The sequence below is a fragment of the Ooceraea biroi genome, chromosome 7 (assembly GCF_003672135.1).
Source record: "Ooceraea biroi isolate clonal line C1 chromosome 7, Obir_v5.4, whole genome shotgun sequence".
Lineage (NCBI taxonomy): Eukaryota > Metazoa > Arthropoda > Insecta > Hymenoptera > Formicidae > Ooceraea > Ooceraea biroi.
This window is the reverse complement of record NC_039512.1, coordinates 14,809,123-14,825,949: the sequence shown is the minus strand read 5'-3', so window position 1 is coordinate 14,825,949 and position 16,827 is coordinate 14,809,123. Positions and strand designations below refer to the sequence as shown.

Here is a 16,827-nt window from a genome sequence, read left to right as displayed (position 1 = left end):
ATGCTCTTTTAATCAGGTTCACAAGTATACACGCAACTTGGACGTCTGACATTTTATTACTTGTCAAAATACATGCATTTTATTTGTTGTAAGGGTACATGCATTACGAACGTCAGAGTAAAACAAGTGGAATCAATAAATTAAACTGTACGAAAATCAATCGGATGTCAAAAACTGAATAAATTCTATAATTGGCGTCGACTGTCAAACAAAGGAGCAACGAAAGCGTCCGAGGAGTAAGTTGCGATCGTTCTTTAAAAACTGCTTAGAGCTACATCCAGTCACCCTAGGCGGGACCTAAATATACAGCATATACATGATATTATCCTTACGTTACAACACACATTTCTCTCGCTATCAACAATTGGAACGTCTTACACATGTAAACGGCATTTATCATTCACACCATCGAGCAATCAATCAATCGGACACACGGCAGATAAACATTTACGCCTAAAATTATACATGCGCAATCCCAACTCTTTTGTCGATATTACCTATCTACAGTAAATACGAGAACGCCGACGACATTTCTACATCCTTAATATCCGAGACTTTATTGTCGAAATACAAAGATTAATTAATTAAGTATATAAATCATTCACTAATTCGCTTTATCGAAGAGTAGTGCAACGATAAAACGGATAAAAAATGGTTAAAAAAGAAAGGAAATAAAATGACGAACGGCTCATTTCCGAAAGGGACCGTTTTCTTTTGTTCGAATTGAAATCACCTCGTGCTGTGTCATGTTAATGTATTTATCTCAAGTCTTATTGCTTTATTAAATTTGTTACATCTAGGAAAGAGTCGTTTAGTGTACAAAACAATGTGAGAACATGCGCGCAATATTTGAAGATATTGATAAAGTAAAAGTCAACTCGAGAGGATCGCGCGCGCTATCTTGCGCTACCTTGAGCTGTCCGGAAGGAGACACTCTTTCGATTGAGCTGAAACTTGATAGGTGTATACTGTTATGATATATGATTTATCAAAGTCTTATCTTTTCAGGTCTTTTATAATTTAAAAGGTATAAAGAAAAATAAAAATAGAAACAAACTATGACTGAAAAAACTCCCTACATACGCATATTCTATAATCATATTAAATCGGAAGCTATAATTGGAATCTATAACTTTAGTATATGATACTCATTAATTATTAATTTAGTAAGGCTATTTTTAGATTATTTAATATTCAGGATTCACGTCCGTGTATGCGGCGATTCAGCGTATTGATGATGCCGAGTTGTCATGCTGTCAGGCGCAACTTGCGTGTTCTCTCGTTCGAGTTACCGACTATTCACGCAAAAAATGAAAATAAATGAAAAAAAACCAAACCACAATTAGAGTTAGGGTTTGATTTAGTAAATGTATATATGGTGTTGATACTGTACATTTATCGAGTTATTTTCCATTTATATATTTTATTTTTTTAACTCTTGACAACCCGAAGATGAGACATTGATAAATGATTACTAGATGTCGTAATCGTCTATTAAGTTTCAGCTCAATTAGAGGTGTTCCCTATCTTGTTCCTAGAACCTGTTTGATTCTCCTCAAGACACCCTGTATTCACGAGAGGGTAATACATCCCTCTTTTCGACAGATTTATTCGGGTCTCTTTCCGAAACGGTGGGACCGTTCGTACAAGTACAATTCTACATCTATACTCTGCTTACTCGGCTCGCAATCAAATCCTTAGCAATGTTCCTTGCTGGGCATCCTGGCGAGACGAGTACACTAGTGTGTCGTAATACTGACAGTAAAGAGAATAATCGCTATCGACATTAAAAATTAAGCTCACACGTCCCAATCCACCTTTCCGTCCCTATCACTGCTTCGTATTCCCGCCATAGTTCGATCACTTAAATTACGATTACGATCACGATTATAATTACAGATAACACTTATCTCCTACATCTTTTATCCCTTATTATTGTTGCTGCTGTTGCTGGTGCGCTTTTGTGATATCGTCCGTACGAATCCCATTCGTCCGGATTCTCACGTGCACTTTCGGATTCAACTTTAATTGCCTGGAGCGAGACCGACGGCATCACTGGCATCACTCAAACTAGGTAGATTATCAATTGATGTAAAACTGAAACACGGACATTCGATATTCCGTGCAATAGCAATTGATAAGCAATCACGATTTTTCAATTAAAATATCGATTACTGAGGCTTGGAAATTTATAAACGGTCAATTTATGATAGTGAATTTACGTGTCAGTACAAGTTCATTAAACTTGTTAGTTTGCACGATGCGGAGCATCTCCAGGTCATAATATACAAGTATAAATCACAAAGTTATTATAAAAATTATAAATTAAATTAAATTGAAAACGTTACGAAGGAAAATATTGTAGGAATTGTAGCAAATTCATTCTCCATCTTGCTTTGAAAAGATAATTCGCGCTGAACGTCTGGACATTGTACGCCGATTGTGCATTCAGAGAGTTCCGGAACTGTCCGGTGAGATATCCTTTACATGTGTGTGTGTGTGTGTGTGTGTGTGTGTGTGTGTGTGTGTGTGTGTGTATAATATGTATAAAACGCTTATATATTAACGCATCGAGGCAACTGATGTCTGAATTATATCGAACAATAATGCGACACTGTCGATATCGCTCGGAATAAATCAGATTTTAGAAAAATGTCGTGCGCGACAATGCTCGACGATCCCGCGTTTGGTTTTAATGCTTTAATCAGTATTTTTACGTAATCAAGAGTGCATAAACGCGACAATACGCTCAGTACTGTACAAATATATCTAAATAATTATATCCTCGGATTCCTGTGAAATCAGGTACATAAACATTTAGAAGCTTCAACATTTCAATTTTTATCGTTTTGGAAACTTTTGGACTCTTGATTCTTCGAAACTAAGAAAGAAGAACTCAAATCTCTCAAATTGCTTTATCAATGAAACAATTGATATTTACGCAAGGTTACATATAAATAAACCCCATGTTCCGATATTACTGCCAGTACTGAAAATCTATAGTATACATATAGTATAGTGACATAAACTATAGCTTTCTGTACTGGCAGTCAAATATCGGAACGCAGCCAAAGTACGCGCTGATCAACGGGATAAATACTTGCAACGCTTTAGAAAAAAAGAAAAAGAAAACAATCAAATGACGTGATAAATGGTGATAACGAGACGACGGCATCAGATTTCTCGTCGCATTCACGAGAAGGAAGACTGCAATGTTTCGATCCTTGATTTTTTACCGATATCAGATTCGCGATCGAGGTTCGTGCTAAGCAAATTTGAGACTGTTAATTTATTTTTACATTTACCTAAGCTTAAATCGTTTATAGAATTGTACTACGCGCCAGCAGCATTATCAATATTTCTCAATTATGCAGTTGCTGGCTTCATTTTGGTCTCACAACGAAATGCCTGGTAAATTCAATCAAATTTGAGTCGCTTTTCAGAAATGAAATATTATCCGATTGCTACGCTCGCTCGCGTTCTTGAATATCTCGATTGTTACGTTTTGAAATATTATGGATTATTGCATCATTTCTCGAACATCTCGTGTACAACGGTACGCTACAGGGATCCTTGTGTGTTTCGCCACGTAACAGCACAGATCCCCTCGGCAGTTAACAGAAACAACTGTTGCGAGAAAAAGCGACTGTAAAAATGAACGCCAAGGATTTGAACGTTGTTACACAATTGTTATACAATGTTGCACCGACAGTTATTACGTTTCGCCGAAAAACGTGTGAAAGTACCGCCAGTAAGTCTTTCAATTGGACATTTCTAAGCCCGTCATACGTGTTTTTAAGAAACCTCGCGATACAAATCGGTGAAAAAAAAGAAACTCACTTTTTCAAGAATCGCTCCTCTTTTAGAAAATTTCCTGCCGCCTCTTCCGTTTGTCATTTTCGAGATTTTTCTTTTTCTTTTTTCTTCTCAAATTTTCACATTCTCATCAAACATTCAGCACTCGTCCAGCGATCAAAAACGCACGAATGTCTCTACATTTTTAACATTTTCATCGAAAACCGCAGACGCGCTTGTCGCGCATGCAGAATCACGCTTCGCACCGCTGATTCGCACTGCCACGTCGATACGATCGAGGAGAGCAGAGTTGCGCCTTGCAAAGGTGTGCATAAATCCCCGTTTAGGCGTTCCCGCTTACGTAATCGCGCTTCGTACTACAAAGCGTTCTAAAACAAGTCCAACTGCGGTGTGGCTGTGACAGAACAAAAGTCACGCATCTTGCGCGCTAGATGCCTCGAGATTCATCAGATATTTCGCGACATTACTAATTTCAAATCCATTTTTTCCCTCAACAAAGTACCGAAATCGAGATTCGAGAGAAGGATTTTGCATTTCAAGCTAAAGTGGAAAGTTTCAAACGTTCATACAGATACGTAACACACTTTAGGCGGCAACGTTGAATTTAAAAAAAAAAAACTTCCTGACAAGCGCGCACGGGAATTATTCTTTCGCGTAAACTTTGAGAATCGGGATGAGTGGATAAAAGTCCTAAATGTGAACCTTGGGAGCCTCGTTCTCAAGATTCGACAAGACAAATCGAGATTGTCCGATGGATAATTCCTCTATATAAATCAGTATCGGTATTTCACGGAATCTCCAACTCGGAACGGACAAGTGCGGACTCGCGAATTCTCACGGGTTCTCGCGTTATCGAGGACAAAAGATTCCTCTCACCTCGAGTCCTCGAGAGCAATGCGAGCGTATACGGATACTCCTAAACGAGTACCTCGAGACTCTCGCGCGAGTGAGCCTTTTGCTGGCCGCTGTTGGCTTGCACTATCATCGCGACCGATTGGCAACCGGTCTGCGATGTCACTGGCCGCATCGCCGGCATCGCCAGCCTCAGTTTGTACCAAAACTTGCGACCACCACTGCCGAAAGCGCTTCCGTTACCACCACCGCCGCCACTGCCACTGCCACCACTTCCGCCACCGCCACCACCATCACCATCACCATCCTGCCAGCGTAGAATCGTCAGCCGATCGAAGGAGATGTCATCGATGTCGCGACGATCGCGTCGCGATCGCTTCGCGATCGTTGCCGTCGTGCTAGGTAGCCCCTTCAGGGTGATGATGATCGTCCGCGTGGGCAATGACGACAATTGCTTCAGCACCGCGCCGACGCTCGCGTCCGTCCAGTTGTTCTCCAGGGATGCCGGGCTGAGCAGAACAATGATCCGTCGAGCCGTGCTGGCGTGTGGATTGATCTCCAGGCACCCTGCGTGCGACAAATCCGTCATCAGTTTACGCATGCTTGAACTTTTGTCGATAGATCATTAAAAAACAAAAATTAAATGAAAGAAAAATAAAATCTTAATCTATCATGCGATTTGCTTGCAAGTAGCTGAGGTACCAGCCTCGTTCGGAAACTTTATTTTTATTCCTTTTATGATTAATCTCAAGTTTGATCATAAATGTCGATTACGAATACATGTTTTTGTGTTGTACAACAATGTTCGCGATCCGATTGCCGAGTCGATTCTGTGTTTATGCACGCATTTTGTACGTACACTCTTTGTCGAGGCGCTCTGGAAATATCGTCCGTCAGTGGGGCGGCCAGCTGGATTTCACGGGCGATAAAGTGAAAGCAAACTGGCACGAGCAATAAAAAGCTGGTCCGCTGGTAATGTACGTGTACCGCGCGCCACCCTATATATTCTTGCCTGTGTGTGCCTTGCTGCAGGCGCGCGCGCTCAGCAAAAACTGATCAACCGAATAGATGCCAGCGTTACGCTCCATTGTTTCCAGAGAAAACTTTGTTAACTCTGAATGAAACAGTAATCCAGAATGTGTGCGTATGCGAGAGAAAATGCATACAGTTTTATTAAAATGAGAAACGTGTTCAAAAGACCATGCGTTCCTTCTGACAATTCTGCGATGGGTAGGTGATTTTTTAACACGTCACATAATTTCAGTCATAAATTGCAACTTTGTGCAAATTGTGATTCCAATTGGAATCACCTCAAAGTTGGAGAAAAAATGTTGAAAGACAAACAAATTACCACATTTGCTCCGAAATTCCGATTACTCGATCAAGGCAATTTAACGAGTTAATGACAATTTAGTTTAATTTGGCGCGTTATTGTCCAGTGAAAGTGATTCCTTGTCGTTGGAGAAAACTATTGAGAAGAAAAATATTTGGCTTGAGAGAGGATAACGACACGCTTCTCCGAGCGAGGGTATACGTGCCCCAAAGTTGATCAGGATTCGAATTGCCGGATAAACGAAGCTTCTCCCCGTAAGTATCGGGATTAATCAAACTGCAGATGGGTCAGGACCGAGGGCTGATTGGCTCATCATCGTCACTCGGAGAGAACTTTTGGCTCATCCTGGAGCACGAGTTTGGGAGAAAATTACGACTGTCCCCTGTGGACGCGTGCGCGCACGAAATCCCAACGCTTTGATAGCGAACTTTGTTCATTGACTATCAAACCGGACCGGGAGGAGGGGCTGGTTTGCAAAGTTCGCGCGTTAAGCCTCGGGTTCCCTTTCGCTGTCGAGCGGCTCGGCTGGCCATTGCGCACACAAGCCGGATGTAAAGTCATAAGCCGTGTAATCGGGATATCGTAATTAACAGGCCGAGCGAGGCGATGTATACACGGTGTACCAAGGTGCGCGAGGGACATCGTATAGCATACGATTATGGGGCGTTTGCCCGGATACCGTAGCGTGCATCGTCCGATTGCACTGTTGTTTCTCGGTAGAGAATACGATAAAGTACGCTTTGTGCTCGGACTGCAATCGGCTCAGGGTGGCAAGATAGCGAACTTAATCGCACGATATAATCACATTTCCACGTGAAACATTTCTATTCCGCTCCCATCATTCAAATGTGGTCGTACGCGCGCGGGCACTTGCTTCGTGCACTTAATTCGACATCGCGCAGACAAACGAGACACCCGACGTCCGAGAAAGCGACAAACTTTCTAATTGAATTTGCCGAGTTGCCAAGTCACTTGCCGAGTCGCGATTCCCACGATTCCACCGAACGATCCTCGTTATACTTCCGGTTATACCCCGCGGTTGCAAGGACCACCAGTTGCCCTCGTCCCAAGGATCGGGATAACGATCCCACGACCGGCGGCGGCGGGTTGCAAATTCTCTTTGTGCTGAAACAAATTGCGCCTCGACAAACGACTGGCACAGCACGTAAAATGCCCGTGCCGTCGCGTGAGCGTAGCGAAAAAAATTGCGCTACGTCGTTATCCACGTGGTTTCAGTGCTACAATCGGACTGGCAAAACGACTGGCAGAGGCAGAAGTGGGTTTGATTGTTGGCTGCTTTCGTGTTCCTACGCGAAATTTCATGCAGCCGTGTGCGTTTGTAGTTGGGTATCTTTACGGTTCTATGATTCGAAAAATTTGAAAAAGCACACTCGTGCGTTTTCACGATTTGCTTTTCAAACGCAAGGATCGCTGTTTGAATACACTGAGGAAAAGAGGATATGAAAAATTTTTCTGATTTAAACAAAATTTCATCTCAATCGTTTCACGTAAATGAGATGAAAATTATTAGTCTCGAATCGTATTTTCCAATGAATTTTTTATCAATTCCATTGTTCGGGATTTGCGCTCTCGATTAAACCATCCGTGAGACGCGGATCGCGTCCTTGTTACGTGGTTCATCTCTCTGCAAGAGAGATCACGATCGATAGGCCCTCCTCCTCCTTCTCCCTTCCCGACTACCACTGCGAAACTAATTCAATTCCGCGCGATCACCCCGTAATCCGGAGATCCGACTTTTATTTAGTCCTAATTCATAAACTCCATCCCGTCAAATTACCCCTATCGACCCATCGTCGTCGAGCGCGAACCGCGGGCAATTCGCGTGGCCCACATTTGCCATCGCGTTGAATATTTAACCCCTCCGACTGATATCCCACCCATCCTGTGGCCCTCTAGCGCTTTATATTTGCATGGTACCCCGCATGCGGGCCGTATTGCCGCGGGATGCGCCGCAAAGTAAATCCCATAGGGAGTGCATCGTGCGCGTCGTCTCTCTATCTCTTCTCTGTAGTTCTGTTTTTAACGGAGAATCTCGTTGCGTAACGCGATAAGGATCGCGTGTCCGACGACCGAATACACGATCCGACCAGTAATTCGCTTTCGTCAGATCCTGAGATTGATTAATCTAGTCTTTCATCTCTCTAATTATTATAATGTACATCGGTATCGATATCTAGATTCGACATGAAGTCACGCGGAAAATCCTCGAGAGGCAAAGTAAAAAATAGAGAATAAAAACTAATTAGCTGCCCGGCTGGTTGTACTTACAATTGTGATTTAGGTGGGACAACTCCAGCGGCGTGCACTTGTATCGATGTCTAGACTCCAGCGTAGGTATCACGATGCCAATCACCAGACTCGAGTCCTTCTCGTGATAGCACACCAGAGCGTCGCATTCCTTCCCGTCTGCAATGCACAATTGGACGTCCAGTGTCGTGGATTGCATCGTGAGTCATCAAACATTAAATAGCCGCCGAAAGATTTGCCAAAGATGCTCCGCATCCAATCACTAGGGTTAATGGATCGATATTCTCGGAATCGGATCGGGGCAGGATCAAACGGCAATTTTCGGCAGTTTTCAACCGCGTTTAACGTGCTCCCGTGAGGATGACTCGCGTTTCTTTATGAATATAAAGCAGAAATTTGGCATCTCTCCCTCCGCCGCGAGTCACTCGAGCCGAACGAGGCGGAGTTTAAGCGGAACGGCCGTGATGGGACCGGGTAGAGGATTGTTGGGCGGAACGGCAGGAAGGGGGAAGCGGTAATAATTTGCGCATTATCGCTTCCGTTTACTCGGAATTTATTCCCGGATGTAGCCGCGGAGCCGCGCGCGTAACCGTTCACACGAGAGATAGATTAAATCGTTATCACCCGCGCGCCATTATGCACCTAAAACGTCCCATAGAGGTAAATAATGTGCGCCCCGTAATGGGGGCGCCGGCGCTCATATGACGCCGATAAACTGGCGGTTAAGGAAATCGGGTACGACGCGCTTTTTCGTTCTATCCGTAATCCGAACGTATTTATCGGATCGTACGTTCAGCTCGGATACCGCCAGGCTTAAGGAAAAAGTAGAAGAAATCACCATTTCTTTTTTATTTTCTAATGGACGTTGAACTAAGCTCGATTAATGCAACGAACGCTGTAACGACGGAAGGGATACTTTGCCGATCTCGGCATTCTCTTTGTGGATCGATCGACTTTCGATGGGACTGCTCAAAGAGTCTGGAGAAACGAATTTTTTTGCAAACGTCCCGAGTAACGGAGACATTGTCCCGCTCGATTTCTCACGATGGACGAATGTCCCATGACGATTGCCGCCTTATACGGAGACGGCGGGAGAAAATTGCGACGATTACCAACGGATTCCCGGAACGTGCGCGGCGAGCGAGACGTTGCTTCGTTCAACTCAGCCATTAGGTATCTGGCGTAGAGGGTTCGTTTTCTCCGTCGTCGTCGCCGAGATCCACCACGAGATCCACTGCCGAGCGGTATCGTTTCTGCGGCCCGGACAGCCAGCCGGCTAATGATATCTCATTGCATGGCTAATGCCACAAATTGCGGCTCTGGATAATTGGACTCGACGCGACTCGACGAGAGAACGGGCTCCGAGAAGATGCACGAGAAAGTCTCTAGATGCGTGTTCCTTTTTTCGACTCGCTTTACTCAAATATATGCGAAATTCTCGGAAACAGATTCTTCGAAACTCATTGACAATTCTCGAAAAGTATGGCAAATTTTCAAAGGCACGTGGAAAGGAATTTTTCTATGAGAAAAAATGCAATTATCTTTACTTATCTTAACTTTTATAACAAGTTTGTGAAGCACGTATATCGCGGTTATCTTATATACGCGGGACCATTACCCTCAGTCTTGTACCTTTAGCCATCTTTTTCCGACATTTCCAACGTTAAACGTTGTTAAAGTAAAATAATCTCATTTTAATCGTTACACATAATATACGCAAAAACGGAGGGTGCTAATAACGAGTTGTATCGTTTTGCCGTTCATGTTACAGCGCGCTTGAAATATTGAAGCACCTGGGAACCGAGGGAGGAGTCTGCGTAAAATCCTTTGAAAGTTCCTGCCCTCGGCAGAATTAGCGTTACTTAAGTAAATTGCGAGAGGGCGAGAAGAATTAAAGTACGATCGGTGGTGAACAAAAAAAGGAAAGGAGGAAAGAAGGACGCAGCTCATTAAGCTCCCAACTAAATCGAGGTCCCTATTTACGCGAGCTTTTCCTCCAAGTAAACATCTTGGATACGTATATTGTACAACGTCATTGTTCGTGCTTCAGGAAAACTGTCTTTTCCATGATTTTAAAAAGAATTAATATACATCAAAACGCATGTGAAATCTTTCCATTTGTGAAAATCGCAGTTTTCAATCGAAAATTTTTCCCACGTTGTATTTACAATTGTCGTCAAATAATTTGAAATTTATCGTTACAGAGTAATGTGACACGAATCATTCTCGTGAGATTACAAAAGGCACATGCCAATGATTTAGTCGCGAAATAAAAGCTGTTGCACTCTATCCAAAATTAAAATTAATCTCTCGAGTCCCGTGGTCCTTTGGGATGAGTAATCTCATGAAAAATTCAGCCCTTTCAATTTGCAATACACAAGACGCCCGACGACGCGGCTGAGAAAGAAGGAAAAAGTATCTCGGAGGATTCTAAAACGTAAACGCTCGGCGAAGAATACTCGTGAGATTCCTCCCGCTATCAGCATTATTTAAACAAATCGAGAGAGGCGAGGGTAGAAATGTGGAAAGAAAGCCGGACGGATTAAAAGCGGCAATCGGCGGAATGGGAAACGTAGGAAAAAGGATCAAGCAACACGGCCACTTTAATTTTCATGCCAGAGTCTAGCGGTACTTGTCGCGGTAATTAAGAGTCGCAATTAAGTGGGCGAAAAAGCGTCTCTGATAATTACCGGCAACATCCCGTCTCTCTTTCTCTCTCTCTCTCTCTCTCTTACATCGTAGCGCAATTTGTTACCGCAAAAAATCGACGGTCAGCAACGGCAGAGATAACGAATCTTTGGCTCATTGGAATTTCCTTGGCCCGGGAATTACAGAAGGAATCCCTCTCGCGATCCGTGCGATTTTGAATTTTACGTCAAGCCGTGCTTCCCGCCATGCTTGGACAATGAAATCCCGATTTTAGTGCTGTCGAATTAAGCAAGTTTGAAAGCCGCTGGAAAATAAAGCCTCATCTCGACAAAATTAAATTTCCCTCTTCTTGATGCCATGTTTGCGAAATTGTGTGAATTCTAGGATTTTCATTTCGCGAATCTCTCGCTTTTCTAGAAAACTTTTCAGAAATCAAAATTCCTAGTCCTTTGGTTTCAAGCGGTATTGAATCAGCGGAAAATATTTCGGGATATAAACTTTTCGAGTGACTGAGCGGCGGAAAAAGTTACTCACGATTTATGTACTCACCGTTTTCCTCGAGATGACCAAACTTGTCCCTGCAGAGTAATGCAAGTGGCAGCCAGCAACGGGCGTAAAATGCAGCGGCCGATAACAGAAGAACGAGGACGAGAACCGCCAACAGAAGAGACTTCCGCCAGGATCCGTTCGGAAGACTCAACGTAAACTGCGGTTCTGTGCAAATGAAAAATAATATCGACGCTACATCTTTTACGTATAACATAAACGCAAATGTAACGACTTGTAAATGACGAACCTTGACGATACACATGAGCGTGCAACGTAATCTTATCCTCGTCGGCGCCGTTGCTGATCTCGCATCTGTACTCGCCATAGTCCTCGAGGACAATGTTCTGGATCACCAAGTAGGAACCGATTATCTGGTCGTTTTCCCTGTAAGCAAGAAAAACAATTTATTCGCATTATTAAAATCTCGAAATTTTTTCGTATTATCATATTGATCTGAAGGTGAAAATGTTGGATCTGAATAAGAAAACGTCCGCACATCTGCGGAACTTTTAATGATTACTCGAAGAAATCTTCCAAGGAAAAATCCACGCTTCTAATCGAACTATACCTCGTGATCGGGATAGAAAAAATTTCATATAGGAAAGTTTCGGAATTGAAAAGTTTCACCGGAATATTGTTGCACTCGGTATGGATATTACCGCGCTTTTTCGCGCTGTATTATCGTACGTTTCTCGGACACGTTTCGCAATCTACGATGCATTGAAGCGGCCGCAAGCGCATGTATGTATTTCGTCGCGGTGTTTGTTTTTTTTTCGGTGGGGCTGTTGACCAACTCTCTTCTCTACCATCCCCTCAGCCCCAACAAAAAGAAAGAAAAACGGGGAAAAATCTGGGTTTTATTCGGCGTTGCAGACGAGAGAGCGAGAACTTGCTGCCACCGCCACCACGTCCCGTTACACGATCATTTAACACACGGGACATTTCGCCACTGTTCGCTAATTTAATCACGAGCTGGAGGACCCGGGTGCGGGTACTCGCGCGCCCTGCGACTTACCCGTGCAATTAATTCCCGTCGCATAATTTCATTCATTCGGCCCTTTCGCGTCGGAGAGCAGCGTGCGCGCGTAACAAAAGAGTGCGCATGTGGAAACGCGATGGATAAATTCGGCGTTTTGCGGGTTGCAGGTAGCAAGTAGTATTTAATACAGAGAGAGAGAGGGAAGAAGGAAAAACGAATGGACGGATTATCATGAGGGAATTTTCCGGTAAAATTCAATGCTCAGGAGAATTCGCAGGAAGGTATTCACTGAGACATTCACAGTCAACAAATTCGAGCGTGACGTTTATGTGCTCGCAATGACATTTATGAGAATCGTGCACGGTGTACATCTCTGTCACCATCACCGCCAAATAAATCGCGTGGTCGCGATGCTCACGGTATGGTACGACGTGGTGGATAGTATCGAGCGAGTCCTCGCGAGTCCTTGTTGGCCAAACGTGGATCCTGGATCCCGAGGTGTATGCGGAATGTATCTTTTCGCGATATCCATGATCGTTCCAATTCGGAACTCGATTGATTATTCGTTCCAGATATCACGGCGGCTTTTATTCAATTAAAGCATCATCGGCCAGACGACTGGTTTCTGCGAACGCTCTATAAATTCCGAGCCGTTAAGTTGATTAAAACTATTCCAATTGATGGCACAACGTCAAGCCCTCAACGAGCCCGTCCCACGAAACTGAACGATCGATCGGATCGAAGCACTGAACTGCCCAAAAGAGTGCATGATATTGAGGCGTTTGAGCGGAATAACGATTTTGCTTCTACATATACAGAGGTACCTCTGTCTATATTTAATAAATTTGTTTCTTTACATAAAAATGTGCAAATCAATCCAATGAAAATTTCCTCGCGTGTATGAGAAATATATATCGCTTAAAGTGAGCAGTTTGGAACTTTGGCTTTTTAAACGTTATGAGAGCACAACTTGCTAATTGATGAGAAATATGGCGATTACAAACATTTCAAACATTTTCCACTCAATCATTTCACATGATTTTTCGTTACTGAGATATTTAAGTGACACTTTTTACGTGGTCATAAGCGTTTGTTTTAGGTATTTAAATGGAACTTGGCGATAATTGATGAGGAATTTTTCGAAAAATAAATGAGGAAGAACAACAAACCTATCAAACATAGCAAAGAGCAGAAAAAGGCAGAAAAACGTGCAGTATTGCAATTTGCATATGTGTGCAGCTTCTCCACATTAGAGCAGCATTAGAGACCAGTTTGTCACAATTAACGAACAAATTGTCAGCGCGCAATGATCGTCATTATTGCTCGATACGGAGCGCGCTATTTTTACATTGCTATGTTTATCCGTGGCAAACAAGCGAAGATGACATCAGGCACAAATTGAGTTCGATTCGCTTTCCAATTCTGGCGCACCTTATCTCCGACATAATTTTTCCCATTGGGTAACATCGTTTATTGACTCACGTCTGTCAAGTTGTGTTCTTTGAATATTTTCGTAACTGAAACTCGGATGTTCGAATCGAGGCTAATATTGCGTGATTGTAGGAAACGATGGAAAAGATTCGCGATAAGCGCGAAGATAAATCGAACGTAGGGCTAATAGTGTATCGCTGGCGACAAATCGTTGTGTCTCTGTGGCGATAATCGTTGACGCCCGAGTACACGGGTTCCCGGCACGCGATATATTATATTTCGCGATCAACGCGTAAATACCATAAACTCGGAATCCGAAAACGGGGTCACGCGTCGATAACACTGCTGCTAATTTAATCGAGCAAGTCACGCATGAACCGATCGAATTGGCTTGAAGCATCAGCTCGAGTTGATAATGTACGTCGGTGGATTAACGCGGGACGCATTCTGTATCATTGAGCGATCCTTTCGGATCTTTGCCTCGTAGGGAATTAGAGTTAAGAACCTTTGTTACCGTTGACTTAAAGACTCGAGATATCGGCTTTACGCGAATTAGAATGTCAAGTGTCGTCATTTCATTAGGAAATTACGCGACACTGCAATACGGAGAGCATTGTGGAAAACGAGTTTCCGAGAAACTATCGTACTTTTCAGTGGACAATTCTTTTCGAGATTAATCGCCAGATTCGAGAAAAGAATTTACGAAACTGAGATTTTATGTCGCGTACGGTGATTAAATCACGTCCATCGAAGATCCTCTCGTTTTCGTTTGGCTCGATCAATCTCTTCTTCGCATGCTGGACGATCGATTGTCATTTTGATTGAGTACATACGCATATATGTGTGTGTGTGTGTGTGTGTTTCGACCACCGAATAGCGAATCGCGTTAATTCTTTTCCTCCCGTTTTTCGTCGCCCTTGCGTTTTGTCTCCCTTGTCGCGCGTCCTTTTTCGACCCATCTCCAGCCATTAACGCGTCGAATCTCGTGCTGCTTGTGAGCTTTTTTTCTCCCCCGGGACGGATTACGCGCTTTCGCTGCGAGCAATCGATAATCTCGTCCCATTGAAGAGAAAAATAGTTTCGTTCGACGAGCGTAATCTACGAGCCAAAGGGGATGGGGCAGAATTGGCAGGGATGCGAAACGAATAAAATGAATTTTGCACGAAACAAATGTCGGAAAGGATATCGATTATTGTGCGCAAAAAGTAAATGAAGATTTGGATAAATGTTAAAATTGCGAGCGACCTCACCGATTTCAATAATCTTGATATGTATTGTCAAGGACATGGCTCTGATTAAGTTGCAAAGAGATTTAATTCGTCGTTTATTACAAAAATTATAAGCAATTAAAGATAGTGAGATTACCCATAATCTTACCGGAGATTTGCATAAAGCTTGCAAACTAACTGAAATAAAAAAAATGTATTCTCCCACGTCTATAAGCATTCGTGGATCGATCTCTCCCCATTGTCCTTAATCCATGTCGATTCTATCGTTAATGATGCTGACTTAGCTCGTTCCCTCTTCCTCTTTTTATTCACGGGGAATCGGCCATTTATTAAGTCCATTGTCGAATTTGCGACGTACGTTAGCAGAGTTTTAATGAAACTCCGACGACCGGGACACGCGCCGATTCTCTTGCTCGCGCGAAAGGCTGTTCGACGTCTTGATTAATTAAATTCTCCAGGGATTACCGGGCGTATCGTTTTCATATATCGTAGCAAAGGTATCGATATGCAAAGATATCGAGAGCAGGTACCGTTGATGTACTCGCATGTGTCTTTGCTCTCATCAACGAAACTTTGTGCGATTGTTATCGGCTTTATCAGTAGCTTCACCAATGTGAGACTAACAATAAAGCCATCTTCTTTTTCTTTACTTGAATTCGAGTGTTACCTTCAAACTTGCGTATAACTTGATGTTTAAAGAGAATGGAGATTACGCGTTACGAAGCATCTCTCCGTGATGCTTTGTACCGCGCGCAATCTCCATTTTCATGCTGGAAAAATAAGCCGGCTCGGAAAAATAAGCTCTCCATTCTTCGCAATAATCTCCGCCACTAGTATATACCGTCCACTTCCCTTCTCGCCTCGCTCATGGAGAGAGAGCGATTCCGGCATAAATAAACTTATTCCATCAATCTACGTGGAGGAGGAGGATCCCGGTTCCCCTTTTCTCAGGAAGCTCAGGAGACGGTCGGGTCCGGCGATAGACCGAATTACCGGCTGGCCGCGAGTAGATACGGCGCGCGAAATCGACACGGCCGCTCGCTCCCCCATAAATCTTGTCTCTTACCTGTGGGCACCGCAGATAGAGATGAATTACTCCGGTCTCCCGGCGGCGGTGCACTAGCAATGCGGCTCTATTAACGCAGATTGCATTCGAATGCAAATCGGAATGCGGATTACTTGCTTCCCATGACGCGATGCGAACCGGGCAAATCGTTTGCGATCACACGATGCGTGGGAAAAGGCGCACAAAACTTTTCTTCATCATCATTATCCCGGTTCACGCATAGTGCACACACGTACGTCGTATGCGCGTGATGAGTAAATAAATATTTATTAATATTATTTTCATCAATCTAATTTTCATCTTTGGAAATATCACGCTGCATTCGATCAATTCCTCCCGCTCCGAGTTCCATTCATTGAAGGATTAAACCGACCTTGAAGGGAGATTAAACCGCATCGACATAATTAGTCCCGACAATGATTCCAATCTCGTTATCAAAACGTTAGCGACCAATCAACCAGTGATTATGACGCGTCACCACGTGCCGCACGTTTCGCTGTCGGCAATAATTTGCTGTCGCATTATTATTCATGTCTTTCCTGCAGGATCACCTGTCATTTAACATATCAATCCCACACTATACACGGTGTCGCGCGGAAAACGTACATTTGATTGATACACAGCAGTGACATGACTTGATAAAAATCGGGTGCTT

The 16,827-nt window shown here is 43.4% G+C and overlaps 1 protein-coding gene across 1 annotated transcript in view; it reads right to left on the bottom strand.

Moving 5' to 3' along the window:
- Window positions 1–37: 37 nt before the first annotated feature.
- The window catches only part of LOC105287730 (single Ig IL-1-related receptor), a 98,252-nt gene continuing 81,462 nt past the window's right edge, over window positions 38–16,827 (bottom strand). The window contains exons 4-7 of the mRNA XM_011353464.3: window positions 11,715–11,851; window positions 11,468–11,632; window positions 8,291–8,428; window positions 38–5,235 (exon numbers count right to left, since the gene is read on the bottom strand). Of these exons, the coding sequence (XP_011351766.1) occupies window positions 4,733–5,235; window positions 8,291–8,428; window positions 11,468–11,632; window positions 11,715–11,851 (943 nt within the window). The 3' untranslated portion in view covers window positions 38–4,732. The remainder of the gene's footprint in view (window positions 5,236–8,290; window positions 8,429–11,467; window positions 11,633–11,714; window positions 11,852–16,827) is intronic.